Source organism: Andrographis paniculata, unplaced genomic scaffold (assembly GCF_009805555.1).
Source record: "Andrographis paniculata isolate CXL003 unplaced genomic scaffold, ASM980555v1 Contig62END, whole genome shotgun sequence".
Taxonomy (NCBI): domain Eukaryota; kingdom Viridiplantae; phylum Streptophyta; class Magnoliopsida; order Lamiales; family Acanthaceae; genus Andrographis; species Andrographis paniculata.
The window spans coordinates 3,385,896-3,401,395 of record NW_026137598.1 but is presented as its reverse complement, the minus strand read 5'-3'; the positions used below and the strand labels follow the sequence as shown (position 1 = coordinate 3,401,395).

The 15,500-nt window shown below is 41.3% G+C and overlaps 2 protein-coding genes and 2 long non-coding RNA genes across 6 annotated transcripts; 1 reads left to right on the top strand and 3 right to left on the bottom strand.

Annotated features, from left to right (window-relative positions):
• Positions 1 to 888: 888 nt before the first annotated feature.
• Positions 889 to 2,220, bottom strand: LOC127261044 (uncharacterized). The gene has a single exon (XM_051289191.1). It carries the CDS (start codon positions 2,160 to 2,162, stop codon positions 1,107 to 1,109), a length of 1,056 nt encoding a protein of 351 aa, XP_051145148.1. The 5' UTR covers positions 2,163 to 2,220; the 3' UTR covers positions 889 to 1,106.
• Positions 2,221 to 7,663: 5,443 nt separating this feature from the next.
• On the bottom strand, positions 7,664 to 11,086 carry LOC127260950 (uncharacterized). 2 transcript variants are annotated; one of them, XM_051289030.1, is made up of 2 exons: positions 10,688 to 11,086; positions 7,664 to 7,972 (listed from the first exon to the last, which is right to left on the bottom strand). In XM_051289030.1, the coding sequence occupies exons 1-2, from the start codon at positions 11,049 to 11,051 to the stop codon at positions 7,674 to 7,676; spliced, it is 663 nt and encodes a 220-aa protein (XP_051144987.1). In that variant the 5' UTR covers positions 11,052 to 11,086; the 3' UTR covers positions 7,664 to 7,673. The 2 variants fall into 2 exon arrangements, with proteins under 2 accessions (XP_051144987.1, XP_051144988.1); XM_051289031.1 differs by lacking the exon at positions 7,664 to 7,972 and adding an exon at positions 10,247 to 10,555.
• Positions 11,087 to 11,796: 710 nt separating this feature from the next.
• LOC127260951 (uncharacterized) lies at positions 11,797 to 15,094 on the top strand. Its single transcript, XR_007840829.1, has 4 exons — positions 11,797 to 11,878; positions 11,927 to 12,022; positions 14,866 to 14,945; positions 15,058 to 15,094. It is a non-coding gene; the product is annotated as an uncharacterized LOC127260951 (long non-coding RNA).
• LOC127260952 (uncharacterized) lies at positions 11,970 to 15,259 on the bottom strand. Of its 2 annotated transcripts, none has more exons than XR_007840831.1 (3): positions 15,133 to 15,259; positions 14,877 to 14,956; positions 11,970 to 12,049 (listed from the first exon to the last, which is right to left on the bottom strand). It is a non-coding gene; the product is annotated as an uncharacterized LOC127260952 (long non-coding RNA). The 2 variants fall into 2 exon arrangements; XR_007840830.1 differs by lacking the exon at positions 15,133 to 15,259 and adding an exon at positions 15,069 to 15,101 and having other exon boundaries at positions 14,877 to 14,972.
• Between the last annotated feature and the right edge of the window lie 241 nt (positions 15,260 to 15,500).

The window sequence follows — 15,500 nt, the reverse complement described above, 5'->3', positions numbered from 1 at the left end:
TTTTCTTTTATACCCTTGATCTTTATGTCAAATTCTTAGTGTAGCAATACCTATTTGATGAGGCGAAACTTTGACCTTTTCTTCTCCATTAGATATTTGATTGCTACATGGTATTGGTTAGTGCAAACTATAGTTTTGATTGTGATAAGATATTTTTTTATTTTTTCGAAAATAAAGACAATGCCTAGCAATTTTTTCTCAGATTTAAAGGACTCCGGAGAATGTTTAGAGAATTTTTTTCCAATTAGTTGAGGAAAATGTGAAAAAGCAAAATCAAGTAAAATCAGAGAAGTTCAAGGAAGACACCAACATAAATTTCTAGTTTAGTCTCTTTTATACCTTAGGTTTTCTTGTATTTCTATTGAGTGCCTTTTAAGATTCTTTTAAACAAAACTAAAACTTCCAACTTGATATTTATCTATTTAATTTATTACCTTCCATTGAATTTTTATGAGTAGGTTATGTGTCGAATTCTTGGGACTATATATGTATCACTCTCGTTTAAGATATTTGGGTTAGAATTTTAGGTTTTGCCCTCGTTTAAGATATTTGGATTAGAATTTTAGATTTTGCTCTCGTTTAAGATATTCGGATTGGAATTCTAGATTTTTCTTACACAATAAATTTTAAAATTTTGGTATTATTTTTATTTTTTTTAAAAAAATCAAATTAAATACATTTATGTCTCCCAAAATACCATATCAAAGTATAATCCTTTACTAATTCCAAAATTTTAAATCTTCGTCTAATTTACATTATACACTTTTATTCATTTGATACTATTTATTTTTTAAAAAATAATAGCATCAAATATATTTTTTTCTCACAAAATATCGTATTAAATACTAATTTTTTATTTCTTTTTTTCAAACTAAACCTCCGAAAATCTCAATCTAAACAAAGCCTTCATTTCTGAGCAGATAATACGAAATTTTCCGATGGTGATGAAAAATAATTTTAACAGCACAAGGAACATCACCTTGCACATAATTCATAAATAAAGACGACGATGCGTGACATTGACAATAAAAATTAATTAATTAACGCTTCTTCAATGATATATATATATAATTGTCGGGTCGGGTCGGGTCGGTGACGGGTCAATATCAGTAGAGAACCCAGTGCTCCCCATCTTTCTTAACCCTGAAGTTATGGAGGCGAGCGAAGATATGGACCGCCGTCCTGACACCAGGCCACACATAATCATGCCCGAACATCACCCCTCCGGGCTTCCTCAGCACCTTGTAGGCATTGTTGATGTCCACCCACGCCGAGTGGAAGTCGTGCGCCGCGTCGATCTCCACCAGGTCCCCGTAGACCCCCCACTCGCAGAGGCCCCCCAGCGCCGTCCCCGTCGAGAACGGCAGGAACACTATCCGGTCGGTCGCGTTGGCCCTCGCCACGTTGCTCATGAACTGGTAGAGCAGCATGCTGTCCCCGTTCACCATCCCCACCCTCCTCCTATTCTCCTCGTCCACGTACCCCGGCCACCCCCGGAAGTCGTCGATGCACACGATCTGCGTCTCCGGCGGGGCCAGCGCCGCCATGTGGGTCGCCGACGCCCCCAGGAATGTGCCCACCTCGATGATCGTCTTCGGCCGCACCTCGCCGATCAGCCGCTCGAACACCGCCGCCCGCGACCCCCACCCTTTGTTCCAGTTCTCGACTAGGAGCGCCGCCGCGTGCGGCGGCGGAAACCCTTCCCATGGCGACGCGCCTCCGAAGACTTTGTCCAGGATCGTCTGGCGGACGCGGTCCGGCGGCACCGCCGCCGCGCAGCGTTGGGGGAAGGTGTTGTGTGCGCTGGAGTCGTTGTTGTCGTTGTCGTTGTCGTTGTTATTATTATTGGTATTATTATTATTATTATTATTATTATTAAGGATTGGGAGAGGGTGTGGAGCAGAGTGGGAGTGAGAGATGTAGCCGAGGAAGAAGGAGGTGATGAGGAGAACGATGCAGTAGCAGAGGGGTCGGGAGAAGATGTCGATCACCGTCAGGCCTAGCCCGCCGCCGCCGTTGTAGCGGTGCTGCTTGTTGCGGCGGATCTGTGGCGGCGGCGGCGGCGGCACTTGGCGCTTCTCATCAGCTTCCAAGTTTTTGTTCATGTTTTGTTTTTTTTGGCTGTCTTCTCCTTCTCTACGTACCTTAGCGTGTGTGCTCATGTATATATAATAGGGCGTCCCTCTGTTTCAATTTATTTGATAGTTTTGTTTTGACACAGTGCCTACTTCCCATAACAAACTATTAATTTTTTCATTTTAATTCATTATATAATAAAATATTTATTTTTTTATTTAGTAATTGTATTATCTACTAATATTATAAATATTTTTACAACTTATAATATATTATAAAATGTCATTATCTTTATATCACACAATACTAATAAAGTTATTTTAATTATTTCTATTTTATGCAAAAAAAATAAATAAATAAATAAAAATACGAATACTTACTTAATTATGAGACAGAGAAAGTATGTATTTTAAAATAGTGTAACTTTAATCGTCCGATTTTTTCAATCGTGAAGTCATGTGTTGAAACTCCGATAACTCTAAGTCCACCTGCACAAGCTACTATGGATTTTGATGTTATAAAAAATAAAAAAAATCAAATATTTATATAAAAGGTCAAAAAGTGAAAGGTTTGTTTTCTTTCAACTTTTTTCTTGGCACATTTTTTTAAATATTAATATATCATATATTTTTCAAAAAATATTAATATATCATATATATTCATTATTTTTATATTATCTACATAATTTCTCATATTTCATATAAAAAAATTTATTCAAATTATCTTACAAAACAAATACATATTCCAAATATTCAATTTAAAATAATATATTTTATATTTTGACACAATTTTTTATACTCCACATAAAAAAAAATTAATTCATCTAGGCATTGGCAAACAAGCCAACATTTTTTCATTATTCTATCTTTATCTTTATATTTTTGGGCGAATTCGAGACAGTTCTGTAGAGCTCGAGATCGGCTTTGCTAAAAAAAATGTTAGACCTTATGCAATGATTTTCACCTAAAAAAATTTCTATTCCTTATTTGGTCATGGTCCCACTTTTTATTTTATTGACTCAAGTAATTTAAAAATAAAAAATACAGAATATTTGTTTCTTTATCTCACGTCTTGCCCATGGGATCACCTGTCCAAAAAATAAACTCTATCATTCTATCCCCACATACATAGTGTATGTATATACACATATGTGTGTGTATAAAGTACTTCCTCCGTCATCCAATTGTGTGCTCATTTGACTGGGCACGAGTCTTAAAAAAAATATGTAAGAATAAAACTTTTTATTTTTTTTACTAAAAAAAAAGAAACAAAAATAAATTTGGATGACAAAAAAAAATAAAAATAAATTTGAATGACGAAGAGAGTAATATTTTATACATATATACGTGTGTGTGTGTGTGTGTGTGTACACAATGTGTATATGAGTCAGTGAGACAAAATTTTGTTTAAGAAAGACGATGTCCTTCGCACGTCTTGAGGAGGCCTCAAATGTGACACATTGTGCATCCACATATTCACATCTCAAATTAAGGCATTTTATTTGTTTTTCTTATTTGGCTTATCACAAAAGCTTGGTTACATGGAAAGATCGATCATTCAAATGTCATTGCACATGCTCTTAGCGGCAAAGAGTGACAAATTAAAATTTACTTGTAGTATATATCGCGGTCAGAATTTAAATTCATAATCTTACATTTACAAATTCATTTCAATATTATCTTACTATCCCTTAAGGACACACGGTCAATTTTATTAATATAGACCCGTTGTTATTTTGTATTTTGAACATTTTGATTTTATATTTTTAATGTTTTATATAATGATTAATATTTCTATAAAACATAAAATTATTTACTTAGAATTAATAAAAAAAAAAAGTCATTAAAATCATAACATATTTCAAAATTTTAGTATTTAATCAAAATAAAAAGAAATTTGAAAGATAAATGAAAATATTTATTATGTTTTTGATTTTAGATTTTTTTATATTTTTATTTAAATAATAATTTCATATGATCTTTTATATATATAAAAAAACAACACTCTCTTCGCAACTTCTAAATATTTACATTTTTTTTTTCGTTTAATTCAAATGTTTATATATATATTTTTAGTAACTATAGATCCTATTATTATTTATTAATACTATTTTTTTACACTTATTTATCATTTTACGTTTATTTTATTATATACTTATATAAAGACAATGTGATATTTACATTATTATATATATAAACTATTATTAAAATACTAATATTTTTTAATTGATGTGTAAAAATAAATATAAATATTAGAGTTGAACCGAGCTAATATATCCTTATTAAAGAGTATGTGATTATAAAAATAAAAAAAAATAAAAAAAGATATTGCAAAATAAACAAAACCTAAAATTAAAAATTTGTATTAAGTGGGCCGTACATAGTACTAAAATATTAGTATATTATTTCAATTGCAATTATTATTTTTACTATTATCTCTTTCGCAGTTCAAAATAGTATTTTTATTATTTTCATTTGTTGTACTTCAACATATCTCATTTCCATTTTACAAAAAATAATCATACTTTAAAGTATCCCTTTTCACTTAATGTGATTTGTCTTATCGGGCTTAATTTGCAGGGTATTAGGTTTGGTCAAAGGAGCGCACTTTCGAATAGTGACAGCAAGTTCTGACGTAATAAAAAAATGTCCAAAATCCTTAAACACTTCCACTAACTAATAAAATTCTCTTATTTCTTACAAAACCCTAAATGACACTTTTGATTTAGGACGGAAGGAATATATGTTAATATTTATTTTTTATTATAGTAAAAAAAATCACATATTAATTTTTAAAATATTTTTAACTTTGACATGAATTACAAGTATATAATTACTCATATACACATAAAGTACACTGAAAAAACCCCGACGCCTCCAAATCTTATATTTTATACATGGTTCGCATAATATGACTTGCTTTTTCGAGCTTAGTTTACAGGGTATTTGGGTTCTACCGGGCTCACCCATAGCGCACTCGAAGAGTAGCAGTTACGGGTTCCAATGTCATTAAAAAAAAATTACACCGGACAGAAATATCAAAACTATCTTAAACACTTCCACTAACCAATAAAATACTACTCTTTCCGTCCCACATACCATGTCCACATTGTCCTGTCCCACATACCATGTCACTTTCCTTTTTTTTTGGAAAATGATTATACACTTTAATCTCATTTTAAATTTTTTAATTTTTTTTAAAAATTTAATTAAATAGTTATCTTAATCTTAATTTATAATTATTTATATTATAGGATAATTATTTTCACTAATACATTCTTAATTATCTACTAATTATACCCATTCTAAAATACCATGTCTACAGTGTAGCAGACACGGTACGTGAGACGGATGTAGTATTATTTTTTTAATATACGCAAAAGAGTACTTTGGTGTGGGATGAAGGGAGTAATATTAGGAAAATATATATAATTAAAATAAAAAGTTTGTTCACTTCGTATTTTAGGTGGAATAAATCATCATAAATATTATTTAAAAAATACAATTGTTGATGTATTTTTTCAACAAAAATAAAGTAAAATTCAAAGATATAGAAAATATCTTTAAACTTGATTAATTAGTGCCTGAGATTAGGAATCTCTAAACACTGTATGGAACAGACAATAAACTGGAAAATAAAATACTGAAATTTAAAGTGGTGATCCCCAAATCTGACTTTGCTTTGTTGAAGTTGATTGAAGATGCCTTGCCAAATGATGATCCAAATCCTTAAATATTCCCTGGGAAACCGTACTGAAAACCGTCACCCGAACGGTTACAACGTCTCCTTCTCAACCGTCTTCCAACCTTTCTCATGCTGACACGTGTCCCCAGCAGACCAAAATTCCCTATATTTCACTCCTTGAGCCGACCACAGACCTTCCGCTCTTTTGGCCCGACTTCGTCCTTCGTCCGACCTACTTCTTCGCCCGACCCCACTTGGGCCGACCTCCATATCAACCGCCCCCTGTCTTTGATCAAAGGCCTCCGCGTTTGTCCGACTCCTCCTTCTATCCGACCTACAGTTTACCCGACCTGCGGATATCCCATCTCGACGACTTTCCGTCTCGAGGACCTCCCGACTTGAAAACCTTCCGACTCATCGTCTTTCCGTCTTGCGGACCTCCCGACCTGAAGACCTTCCGACTTGAGGTCTTTCCGTCTTGCGGACCTCCCGACCTGAAGACCTTCCGACTTGAGGTCTTTCCGTCTTGCGGACCTTCCGACCTGAAGACCTTCCGACTTGAGGTCTTTCCATCTTGAGGGCCTCCCGACCTGAAGACCTTCCGACCTGAGGTCTTTCCGTCCTGAGGACCTACCGACCTAAGAACCTTCCATCCTGAGGTCTTTCCGTCCTGAGGACCTACCGACCTAAGAACCTTCCGTCCTGAGGTCTTTCCGTCCTGAGGACCTACCGACCTAAGAACCTTCCGTCCTGAGGTCTTTCCGTCCTGAGGACCTACCGACCTGAAGACCTTCCGACTTGAGGTCTTTCCGTCTTGCGGACCTTCCGACCTGAAGACCTTCCGACTTGAGGTCTTTCCGTCCTGAGGACCTACCGACCTAAGAACCTTCCGTCCTGAGGTCTTTCCGTCCTGAGGACCTACCGACTTGAAAACCTTCCGACCTGTATTTTCCTTAGAAATAAATAAATAAATTTATTTTCCTTGATTTCCTCACGGTGTCCTTCAGCCAGTTCAATCAACCCTATTGCCAGGCCCATTCTTCTTTTTACCTTGGGCTTTTAACCTAATTCTAAATTTCGTATAATTTGTTGATGTATTTTTTCAACAAAAATAAAGTAAAATTCAAAGATATAGAAAATATCTTTAAACTTGATTAATTAGTGCCTGAGATTAGGAATCTCTAAACACTGTATGGAACAGACAATAAACTGGAAAATAAAATACTGAAATTTAAAGTGGTGATCCCCAAATCTGACTTTGCTTTGTTGAAGTTGATTGAAGATGCCTTGCCAAATGATGATCCAAATCCTTAAATATTCTTTGAAGAAAACGTTCAGAACCGTCGCACTGTTTCACCAACCGTTCCCACCAGTTACAGAACTCAGAACTGCCTCTTTCATTGACACATGTCTTTAACCGCCTCGCCAACCGCATAACCCAACGACCGACCAACCGACCAATCTAGATACATAATTGGTCGCCAGATCAAAAGACTCACTGGTCGCCCCATCAAACGACCACTATTTGGTCTCTTCAATCGTCTGACCTATCAACAGACCTTTCTTCGCCCGACTTCCTTTTTCGACCGACCCCCATAGCAGCCAACCTTTGTATCAACCGACCCATTTATCCGACTGCGAATAATCCGACCTGCTTGCCCGACCGCGGACCATCTGACTTGCTTATCTGATTGAGAACCAACCGACTGAGAACCACCGACTGACTATGGATACCTTATTATTATTATTATTATTATTATTATTATTATTATTATTATTATTATTATTTTTTGTGCGTAACAACATGCCTCCTCCTCATGACTCCTAAGCATCATTTCTTATGATGTTTTAGGAGTTAGTAGGTTAGCATCCGAGGCTACGTCAGCCTCAGATCCAACCTCCATCCTTTGAGGCTACGTTGGACCCGACCTCCATTTATCGCGGACTGGTGCTGGCCTGGACGTTGGTCGATCTTGCACTACCATTGTATTCAGACTCCCGTCCGACTTATTCCTCCTTTCGGCCACTGTTGTTCTGTCATTCTTTTGCTCGCCTGAAAAGTTATGGTCGGCGACCTGACCCGTGTCCGTCCATTCGGCGGGGTCCTCCTGACCTGTATCCGTCCATTCGGCGGGGTCCTCCTGACCTGTATCCGTCCAGGTTACGTAGTCCTCCCGATTTTTGTCCGTCCAGTCGACGTGGTCTTCCCGATCTGTATTCGTCCAGTCGGCGTGGTCCCCCCGACCTTTGTCCATCCAGTTGGTGTGGTTGTCCCGACTACGGTCCGTCCATTCGGTGTGGTCCTCCCGACCATGGTCCGTCCAGTCGGTGTGGTCTTCCCGACCATGGTCCGTCCAGGCGTCGTGATCCTGCCGACCTGTCTCCGTCCATTCGGTCGTCCCTGGTCGGGCCTGTCCTCCTGTTTGGTCCTGTCTCCAGTCTGTCTGACTGGGTATATGCTCAGGAATGGCGTTGTCCGTTTGGGGGCATGACATTTCTGGCGGTGCAGGAACCGAATTCAACATGAATTTTGATTGCTCCATCAAGTTTTGCATTGCGTCATGTATTGCCTGCAGATTTGCTATCTGCTGGTCGTACATTTTCCGAAAACATGCTGTAAAACCTGCTGTCAATTCGGCCCGTAGTTGGGAAGCTTCTTCTGCCGTGATAAAGCCAACGGCTGTACTGTGGAATTGAAAATTTGCCATATGGATCAGCAATTTTCTCCCATTGTGGTCGCCAATTTGTTGATGTATTTTTTCAACAAAAATAAAGTAAAATTCAAAGATATAGAAAATATCTTTAAACTTGATTAATTAGTGCCTGAGATTAGGAATCTCTAAACACTGTATGGAACAGACAATAAACTGGAAAATAAAATACTGAAATTTAAAGTGGTGATCCCCAAATCTGACTTTGCTTTGTTGAAGTTGATTGAAGATGCCTTGCCAAATGATGATCCAAATCCTTAAATATTCCCTGGGAAACCGTACTGAAAACCGTCACCCGAACGGTTACAACGTCTCCTTCTCAACCGTCTTCCAACCTTTCTCATGCTGACACGTGTCCCCAGCAGACCAAAATTCCCTATATTTCACTCCTTGAGCCGACCACAGACCTTCCGCTCTTTTGGCCCGACTTCGTCCTTCGTCCGACCTACTTCTTCGCCCGACCCCACTTGGGCCGACCTCCATATCAACCGCCCCCTGTCTTTGATCAAAGGCCTCCGCGTTTGTCCGACTCCTCCTTCTATCCGACCTACAGTTTACCCGACCTGCGGATATCCCATCTCGACGACTTTCCGTCTCGAGGACCTCCCGACTTGAAAACCTTCCGACTCATCGTCTTTCCGTCTTGCGGACCTCCCGACCTGAAGACCTTCCGACTTGAGGTCTTTCCGTCTTGCGGACCTCCCGACCTGAAGACCTTCCGACTTGAGGTCTTTCCGTCCTGAGGACCTACCGACCTAAGAACCTTCCGTCCTGAGGTCTTTCCGTCCCGAGGACCTACCGACTTGAAAACCTTCCGACCTGTATTTTCCTTAGAAATAAATAAATAAATTTATTTTCCTTGATTTCCTCACGGTGTCCTTCAGCCAGTTCAATCAACCCTATTGCCAGGCCCATTCTTCTTTTTACCTTGGGCTTTTAACCTAATTCTAAATTTCGTATAATTTGTTGATGTATTTTTTCAACAAAAATAAAGTAAAATTCAAAGATATAGAAAATATCTTTAAACTTGATTAATTAGTGCCTGAGATTAGGAATCTCTAAACACTGTATGGAACAGACAATAAACTGGAAAATAAAATACTGAAATTTAAAGTGGTGATCCCCAAATCTGACTTTGCTTTGTTGAAGTTGATTGAAGATGCCTTGCCAAATGATGATCCAAATCCTTAAATATTCTTTGAAGAAAACGTTCAGAACCGTCGCACTGTTTCACCAACCGTTCCCACCAGTTACAGAACTCAGAACTGCCTCTTTCATTGACACATGTCTTTAACCGCCTCGCCAACCGCATAACCCAACGACCGACCAACCGACCAATCTAGATACATAATTGGTCGCCAGATCAAAAGACTCACTGGTCGCCCCATCAAACGACCACTATTTGGTCTCTTCAATCGTCTGACCTATCAACAGACCTTTCTTCGCCCGACTTCCTTTTTCGACCGACCCCCATAGCAGCCAACCTTTGTATCAACCGACCCATTTATCCGACTGCGAATAATCCGACCTGCTTGCCCGACCGCGGACCATCTGACTTGCTTATCTGATTGAGAACCAACCGACTGAGAACCCACCGACTGACTCTGGATACCTTATTATTATTATTATTATTATTATTATTATTATTATTTTTTTTTTTTTTTGTGCGTAACAACATGCCTCCTCCTCATGACTCCTAAGCATCATTTCTTATGATGTTTTAGGAGTTAGTAGGTTAGCATCCGAGGCTACGTCAGCCTCAGATCCAACCTCCATCCTTTGAGGCTACGTTGGACCCGACCTCCATTTATCGCGGACTGGTGCTGGCCTGGACGTTGGTCGATCTTGCACTACCATTGTATTCAGACTCCCGTCCGACTTATTCCTCCTTTCGGCCACTGTTGTTCTGTCATTCTTTTGCTCGCCTGAAAAGTTATGGTCGGCGACCTGACCCGTGTCCGTCCATTCGGCGGGGTCCTCCTGACCTGTATCCGTCCATTCGGCGGGGTCCTCCTGACCTGTATCCGTCCAGGTTACGTAGTCCTCCCGATTTTTGTCCGTCCAGTCGACGTGGTCTTCCCGATCTGTATTCGTCCAGTCGGCGTGGTCCCCCCGACCTTTGTCCATCCAGTTGGTGTGGTTGTCCCGACTACGGTCCGTCCATTCGGTGTGGTCCTCCCGACCATGGTCCGTCCAGTCGGTGTGGTCTTCCCGACCATGGTCCGTCCAGGCGTCGTGATCCTGCCGACCTGTCTCCGTCCATTCGGTCGTCCCTGGTCGGGCCTGTCCTCCTGTTTGGTCCTGTCTCCAGTCTGTCTGACTGGGTATATGCTCAGGAATGGCGTTGTCCGTTTGGGGGCATGACATTTCTGGCGGTGCAGGAACCGAATTCAACATGAATTTTGATTGCTCCATCAAGTTTTGCATTGCGTCATGTATTGCCTGCAGATTTGCTATCTGCTGGTCGTACATTTGCCGAAAACATGCTGTAAAACCTGCTGTCAATTCGGCCCGTAGTTGGGAAGCTTCTTCTGCCGTGATAAAGCCAACGGCTGTACTGTGGAATTGAAAATTTGCCATATGGATCAGCAATTTTCTCCCACTGTGGTCGCCAATTTGTTGATGTATTTTTTCAACAAAAATAAAGTAAAATTCAAAGATATAGAAAATATCTTTAAACTTGATTAATTAGTGCCTGAGATTAGGAATCTCTAAACACTGTATGGAACAGACAATAAACTGGAAAATAAAATACTGAAATTTAAAGTGGTGATCCCCAAATCTGACTTTGCTTTGTTGAAGTTGATTGAAGATGCCTTGCCAAATGATGATCCAAATCCTTAAATATTCCCTGGGAAACCGTACTGAAAACCGTCACCCGAACGGTTACAACGTCTCCTTCTCAACCGTCTTCCAACCTTTCTCATGCTGACACGTGTCCCCAGCAGACCAAAATTCCCTATATTTCACTCCTTGAGCCGACCACAGACCTTCCGCTCTTTTGGCCCGACTTCGTCCTTCGTCCGACCTACTTCTTCGCCCGACCCCACTTGGGCCGACCTCCATATCAACCGCCCCCTGTCTTTGATCAAAGGCCTCCGCGTTTGTCCGACTCCTCCTTCTATCCGACCTACAGTTTACCCGACCTGCGGATATCCCATCTCGACGACTTTCCGTCTCGAGGACCTCCCGACTTGAAAACCTTCCGACTCATCGTCTTTCCGTCTTGCGGACCTCCCGACCTGAAGACCTTCCGACTTGAGGTCTTTCCGTCTTGCGGACCTCCCGACCTGAAGACCTTCCGACTTGAGGTCTTTCCGTCTTGCGGACCTTCCGACCTGAAGACCTTCCGACTTGAGGTCTTTCCATCTTGAGGGCCTCCCGACCTGAAGACCTTCCGACCTGAGGTCTTTCCGTCCTTAGGACCTACCGACCTAAGAACCTTCCATCCTGAGGTCTTTCCGTCCTGAGGACCTACCGACCTAAGAACCTTCCGTCCTGAGGTCTTTCCGTCCTGAGGACCTACCGACCTAAGAACCTTCCGTCCTGAGGTCTTTCCGTCCTGAGGACCTACCGACCTGAAGACCTTCCGACTTGAGGTCTTTCCGTCTTGCGGACCTTCCGACCTGAAGACCTTCCGACTTGAGGTCTTTCCGTCCTGAGGACACCGACCTAAGAACCTTCCGTCCTGAGGTCTTTCCGTCCTGAGGACCTACCGACTTGAAAACCTTCCGACCTGTATTTTCCTTAGAAATAAATAAATAAATTTATTTTCCTTGATTTCCTCACGGTGTCCTTCAGCCAGTTCAATCAACCCTATTGCCAGGCCCATTCTTCTTTTTACCTTGGGCTTTTAACCTAATTCTAAATTTCGTATAATTTGTTGATGTATTTTTTCAACAAAAATAAAGTAAAATTCAAAGATATAGAAAATATCTTTAAACTTGATTAATTAGTGCCTGAGATTAGGAATCTCTAAACACTGTATGGAACAGACAATAAACTGGAAAATAAAATACTGAAATTTAAAGTGGTGATCCCGAAATCTGACTTTGCTTTGTTGAAGTTGATTGAAGATGCCTTGCCAAATGATGATCCAAATCCTTAAATATTCTTTGAAGAAAACGTTCAGAACCGTCGCACTGTTTCACCAACCGTTCCCACCAGTTACAGAACTCAGAACTGCCTCTTTCATTGACACATGTCTTTAACCGCCTCGCCAACCGCATAACCCAACGACCGACCAACCGACCAATCTAGATACATAATTGATCGCCAGATCAAAAGACTCACTGGTCGCCCCATCAAACGACCACTATTTGGTCTCTTCAATCGTCTGACCTATCAACAGACCTTTCTTCGCCCGACTTCCTTTTTCGACCGACCCCCATAGCAGCCAACCTTTGTATCAACCGACCCATTTATCCGACTGCGAATAATCCGACCTGCTTGCCCGACCGCGGACCATCTGACTTGCTTATCTGATTGAGAACCAACCGACTGAGAACCCACCGACTGACTCTGGATACCTTATTATTATTATTATTATTATTATTATTATTATTATTATTATTATTATTATTTTTTGTGCGTAACAACATGCCTCCTCCTCATGACTCCTAAGCATCATTTCTTATGATGTTTTAGGAGTTAGTAGGTTAGCATCCGAGGCTACGTCAGCCTCAGATCCAACCTCCATCCTTTGAGGCTACGTTGGACCCGACCTCCATTTATCGCGGACTGGTGCTGGCCTGGACGTTGGTCGATCTTGCACTACCATTGTATTCAGACTCCCGTCCGACTTATTCCTCCTTTCGGCCACTGTTGTTCTGTCATTCTTTTGCTCGCCTGAAAAGTTATGGTCGGCGACCTGACCCGTGTCCGTCCATTCGGCGGGGTCCTCCTGACCTGTATCCGTCCATTCGGCGGGGTCCTCCTGACCTGTATCCGTCCAGGTTACGTAGTCCTCCCGATTTTTGTCCGTCCAGTCGACGTGGTCTTCCCGATCTGTATTCGTCCAGTCGGCGTGGTCCCCCCGACCTTTGTCCATCTAGTTGGTGTGGTTGTCCCGACTACGGTCCGTCCATTCGGTGTGGTCCTCCCGACCATGGTCCGTCCAGTCGGTGTGGTCTTCCCGACCATGGTCCGTCCAGGCGTCGTGATCCTGCCGACCTGTCTCCGTCCATTCGGTCGTCCCTGGTCGGGCCTGTCCTCCTGTTTGGTCCTGTCTCCAGTCTGTCTGACTGGGTATATGCTCAGGAATGGCGTTGTCCGTTTGGGGGCATGACATTTCTGGCGGTGCAGGAACCGAATTCAACATGAATTTTGATTGCTCCATCAAGTTTTGCATTGCGTCATGTATTGCCTGCAGATTTGCTATCTGCTGGTCGTACATTTTCCGAAAACATGCTGTAAAACCTGCTGTCAATTCGGCCCGTAGTTGGGAAGCTTCTTCTGCCGTGATAAAGCCAACGGCTGTACTGTGGAATTGAAAATTTGCCATATGGATCAGCAATTTTCTCCCACTGTGGTCGCCAATTTGTTGATGTATTTTTTCAACAAAAATAAAGTAAAATTCAAAGATATAGAAAATATCTTTAAACTTGATTAATTAGTGCCTGAGATTAGGAATCTCTAAACACTGTATGGAACAGACAATAAACTGGAAAATAAAATACTGAAATTTAAAGTGGTGATCCCCAAATCTGACTTTGCTTTGTTGAAGTTGATTGAAGATGCCTTGCCAAATGATGATCCAAATCCTTAAATATTCCCTGGGAAACCGTACTGAAAACCGTCACCCGAACGGTTACAACGTCTCCTTCTCAACCGTCTTCCAACCTTTCTCATGCTGACACGTGTCCCCAGCAGACCAAAATTCCCTATATTTCACTCCTTGAGCCGACCACAGACCTTCCGCTCTTTTGGCCCGACTTCGTCCTTCGTCCGACCTACTTCTTCGCCCGACCCCACTTGGGCCGACCTCCATATCAACCGCCCCCTGTCTTTGATCAAAGGCCTCCGCGTTTGTCCGACTCCTCCTTCTATCCGACCTACAGTTTACCCGACCTGCGGATATCCCATCTCGACGACTTTCCGTCTCGAGGACCTCCCGACTTGAAAACCTTCCGACTCATCGTCTTTCCGTCTTGCGGACCTCCCGACCTGAAGACCTTCCGACTTGAGGTCTTTCCGTCTTGCGGACCTCCCGACCTGAAGACCTTCCGACTTGAGGTCTTTCCGTCTTGCGGACCTTCCGACCTGAAGACCTTCCGACTTGAGGTCTTTCCATCTTGAGGGCCTCCCGACCTGAAGACCTTCCGACCTGAGGTCTTTCCGTCCTTAGGACCTACCGACCTAAGAACCTTCCATCCTGAGGTCTTTCCGTCCTGAGGACCTACCGACCTAAGAACCTTCCGTCCTGAGGTCTTTCCGTCCTGAGGACCTACCGACCTAAGAACCTTCCGTCCTGAGGTCTTTCCGTCCTGAGGACCTACCGACCTGAAGACCTTCCGACTTGAGGTCTTTCCGTCTTGCGGACCTTCCGACCTGAAGACCTTCCGACTTGAGGTCTTTCCGTCCTGAGGACCTACCGACCTAAGAACCTTCCGTCCTGAGGTCTTTCCGTCCTGAGGACCTACCGACTTGAAAACCTTCCGACCTGTATTTTCCTTAGAAATAAATAAATAAATTTATTTTCCTTGATTTCCTCACGGTGTCCTTCAGCCAGTTCAATCAACCCTATTGCCAGGCCCATTCTTCTTTTTACCTTGGGCTTTTAACCTAATTCTAAATTTCGTACGTAACAACAATATATATTAGCATAATATATATCATATATTTTTACTAATATATTTTTAATTATTTATGAATTATACTTTTTTTTTAAAATTTTTGTATCTACAATAAAATAGCAGAAACTATAGTCGGGACGAAGGAGTATATATTTACTAAAAATAATGAGTAATATTATATGTGTATTTTGTAAAATGTAGCCAAATCAACTATATCTTATAATTAATTAATATT

Coding starts and splice junctions, on each gene's coding strand:
- LOC127261044 (XM_051289191.1), bottom strand. CDS start 2,162: ATGAGCACACACGCTAAGGTACGTAGAGAAGGAGAAGACAGCCAAAAA.
- LOC127260950 (XM_051289030.1), bottom strand. CDS start 11,051: ATGGCAAATTTTCAATTCCACAGTACAGCCGTTGGCTTTATCACGGCA. Junction 7,973..10,687: donor CGACGCCTGGACGGACCATG/GTCGGGAAGACC, acceptor GGACGAATACAG/ATCGGGAAGACCACGTCGAC.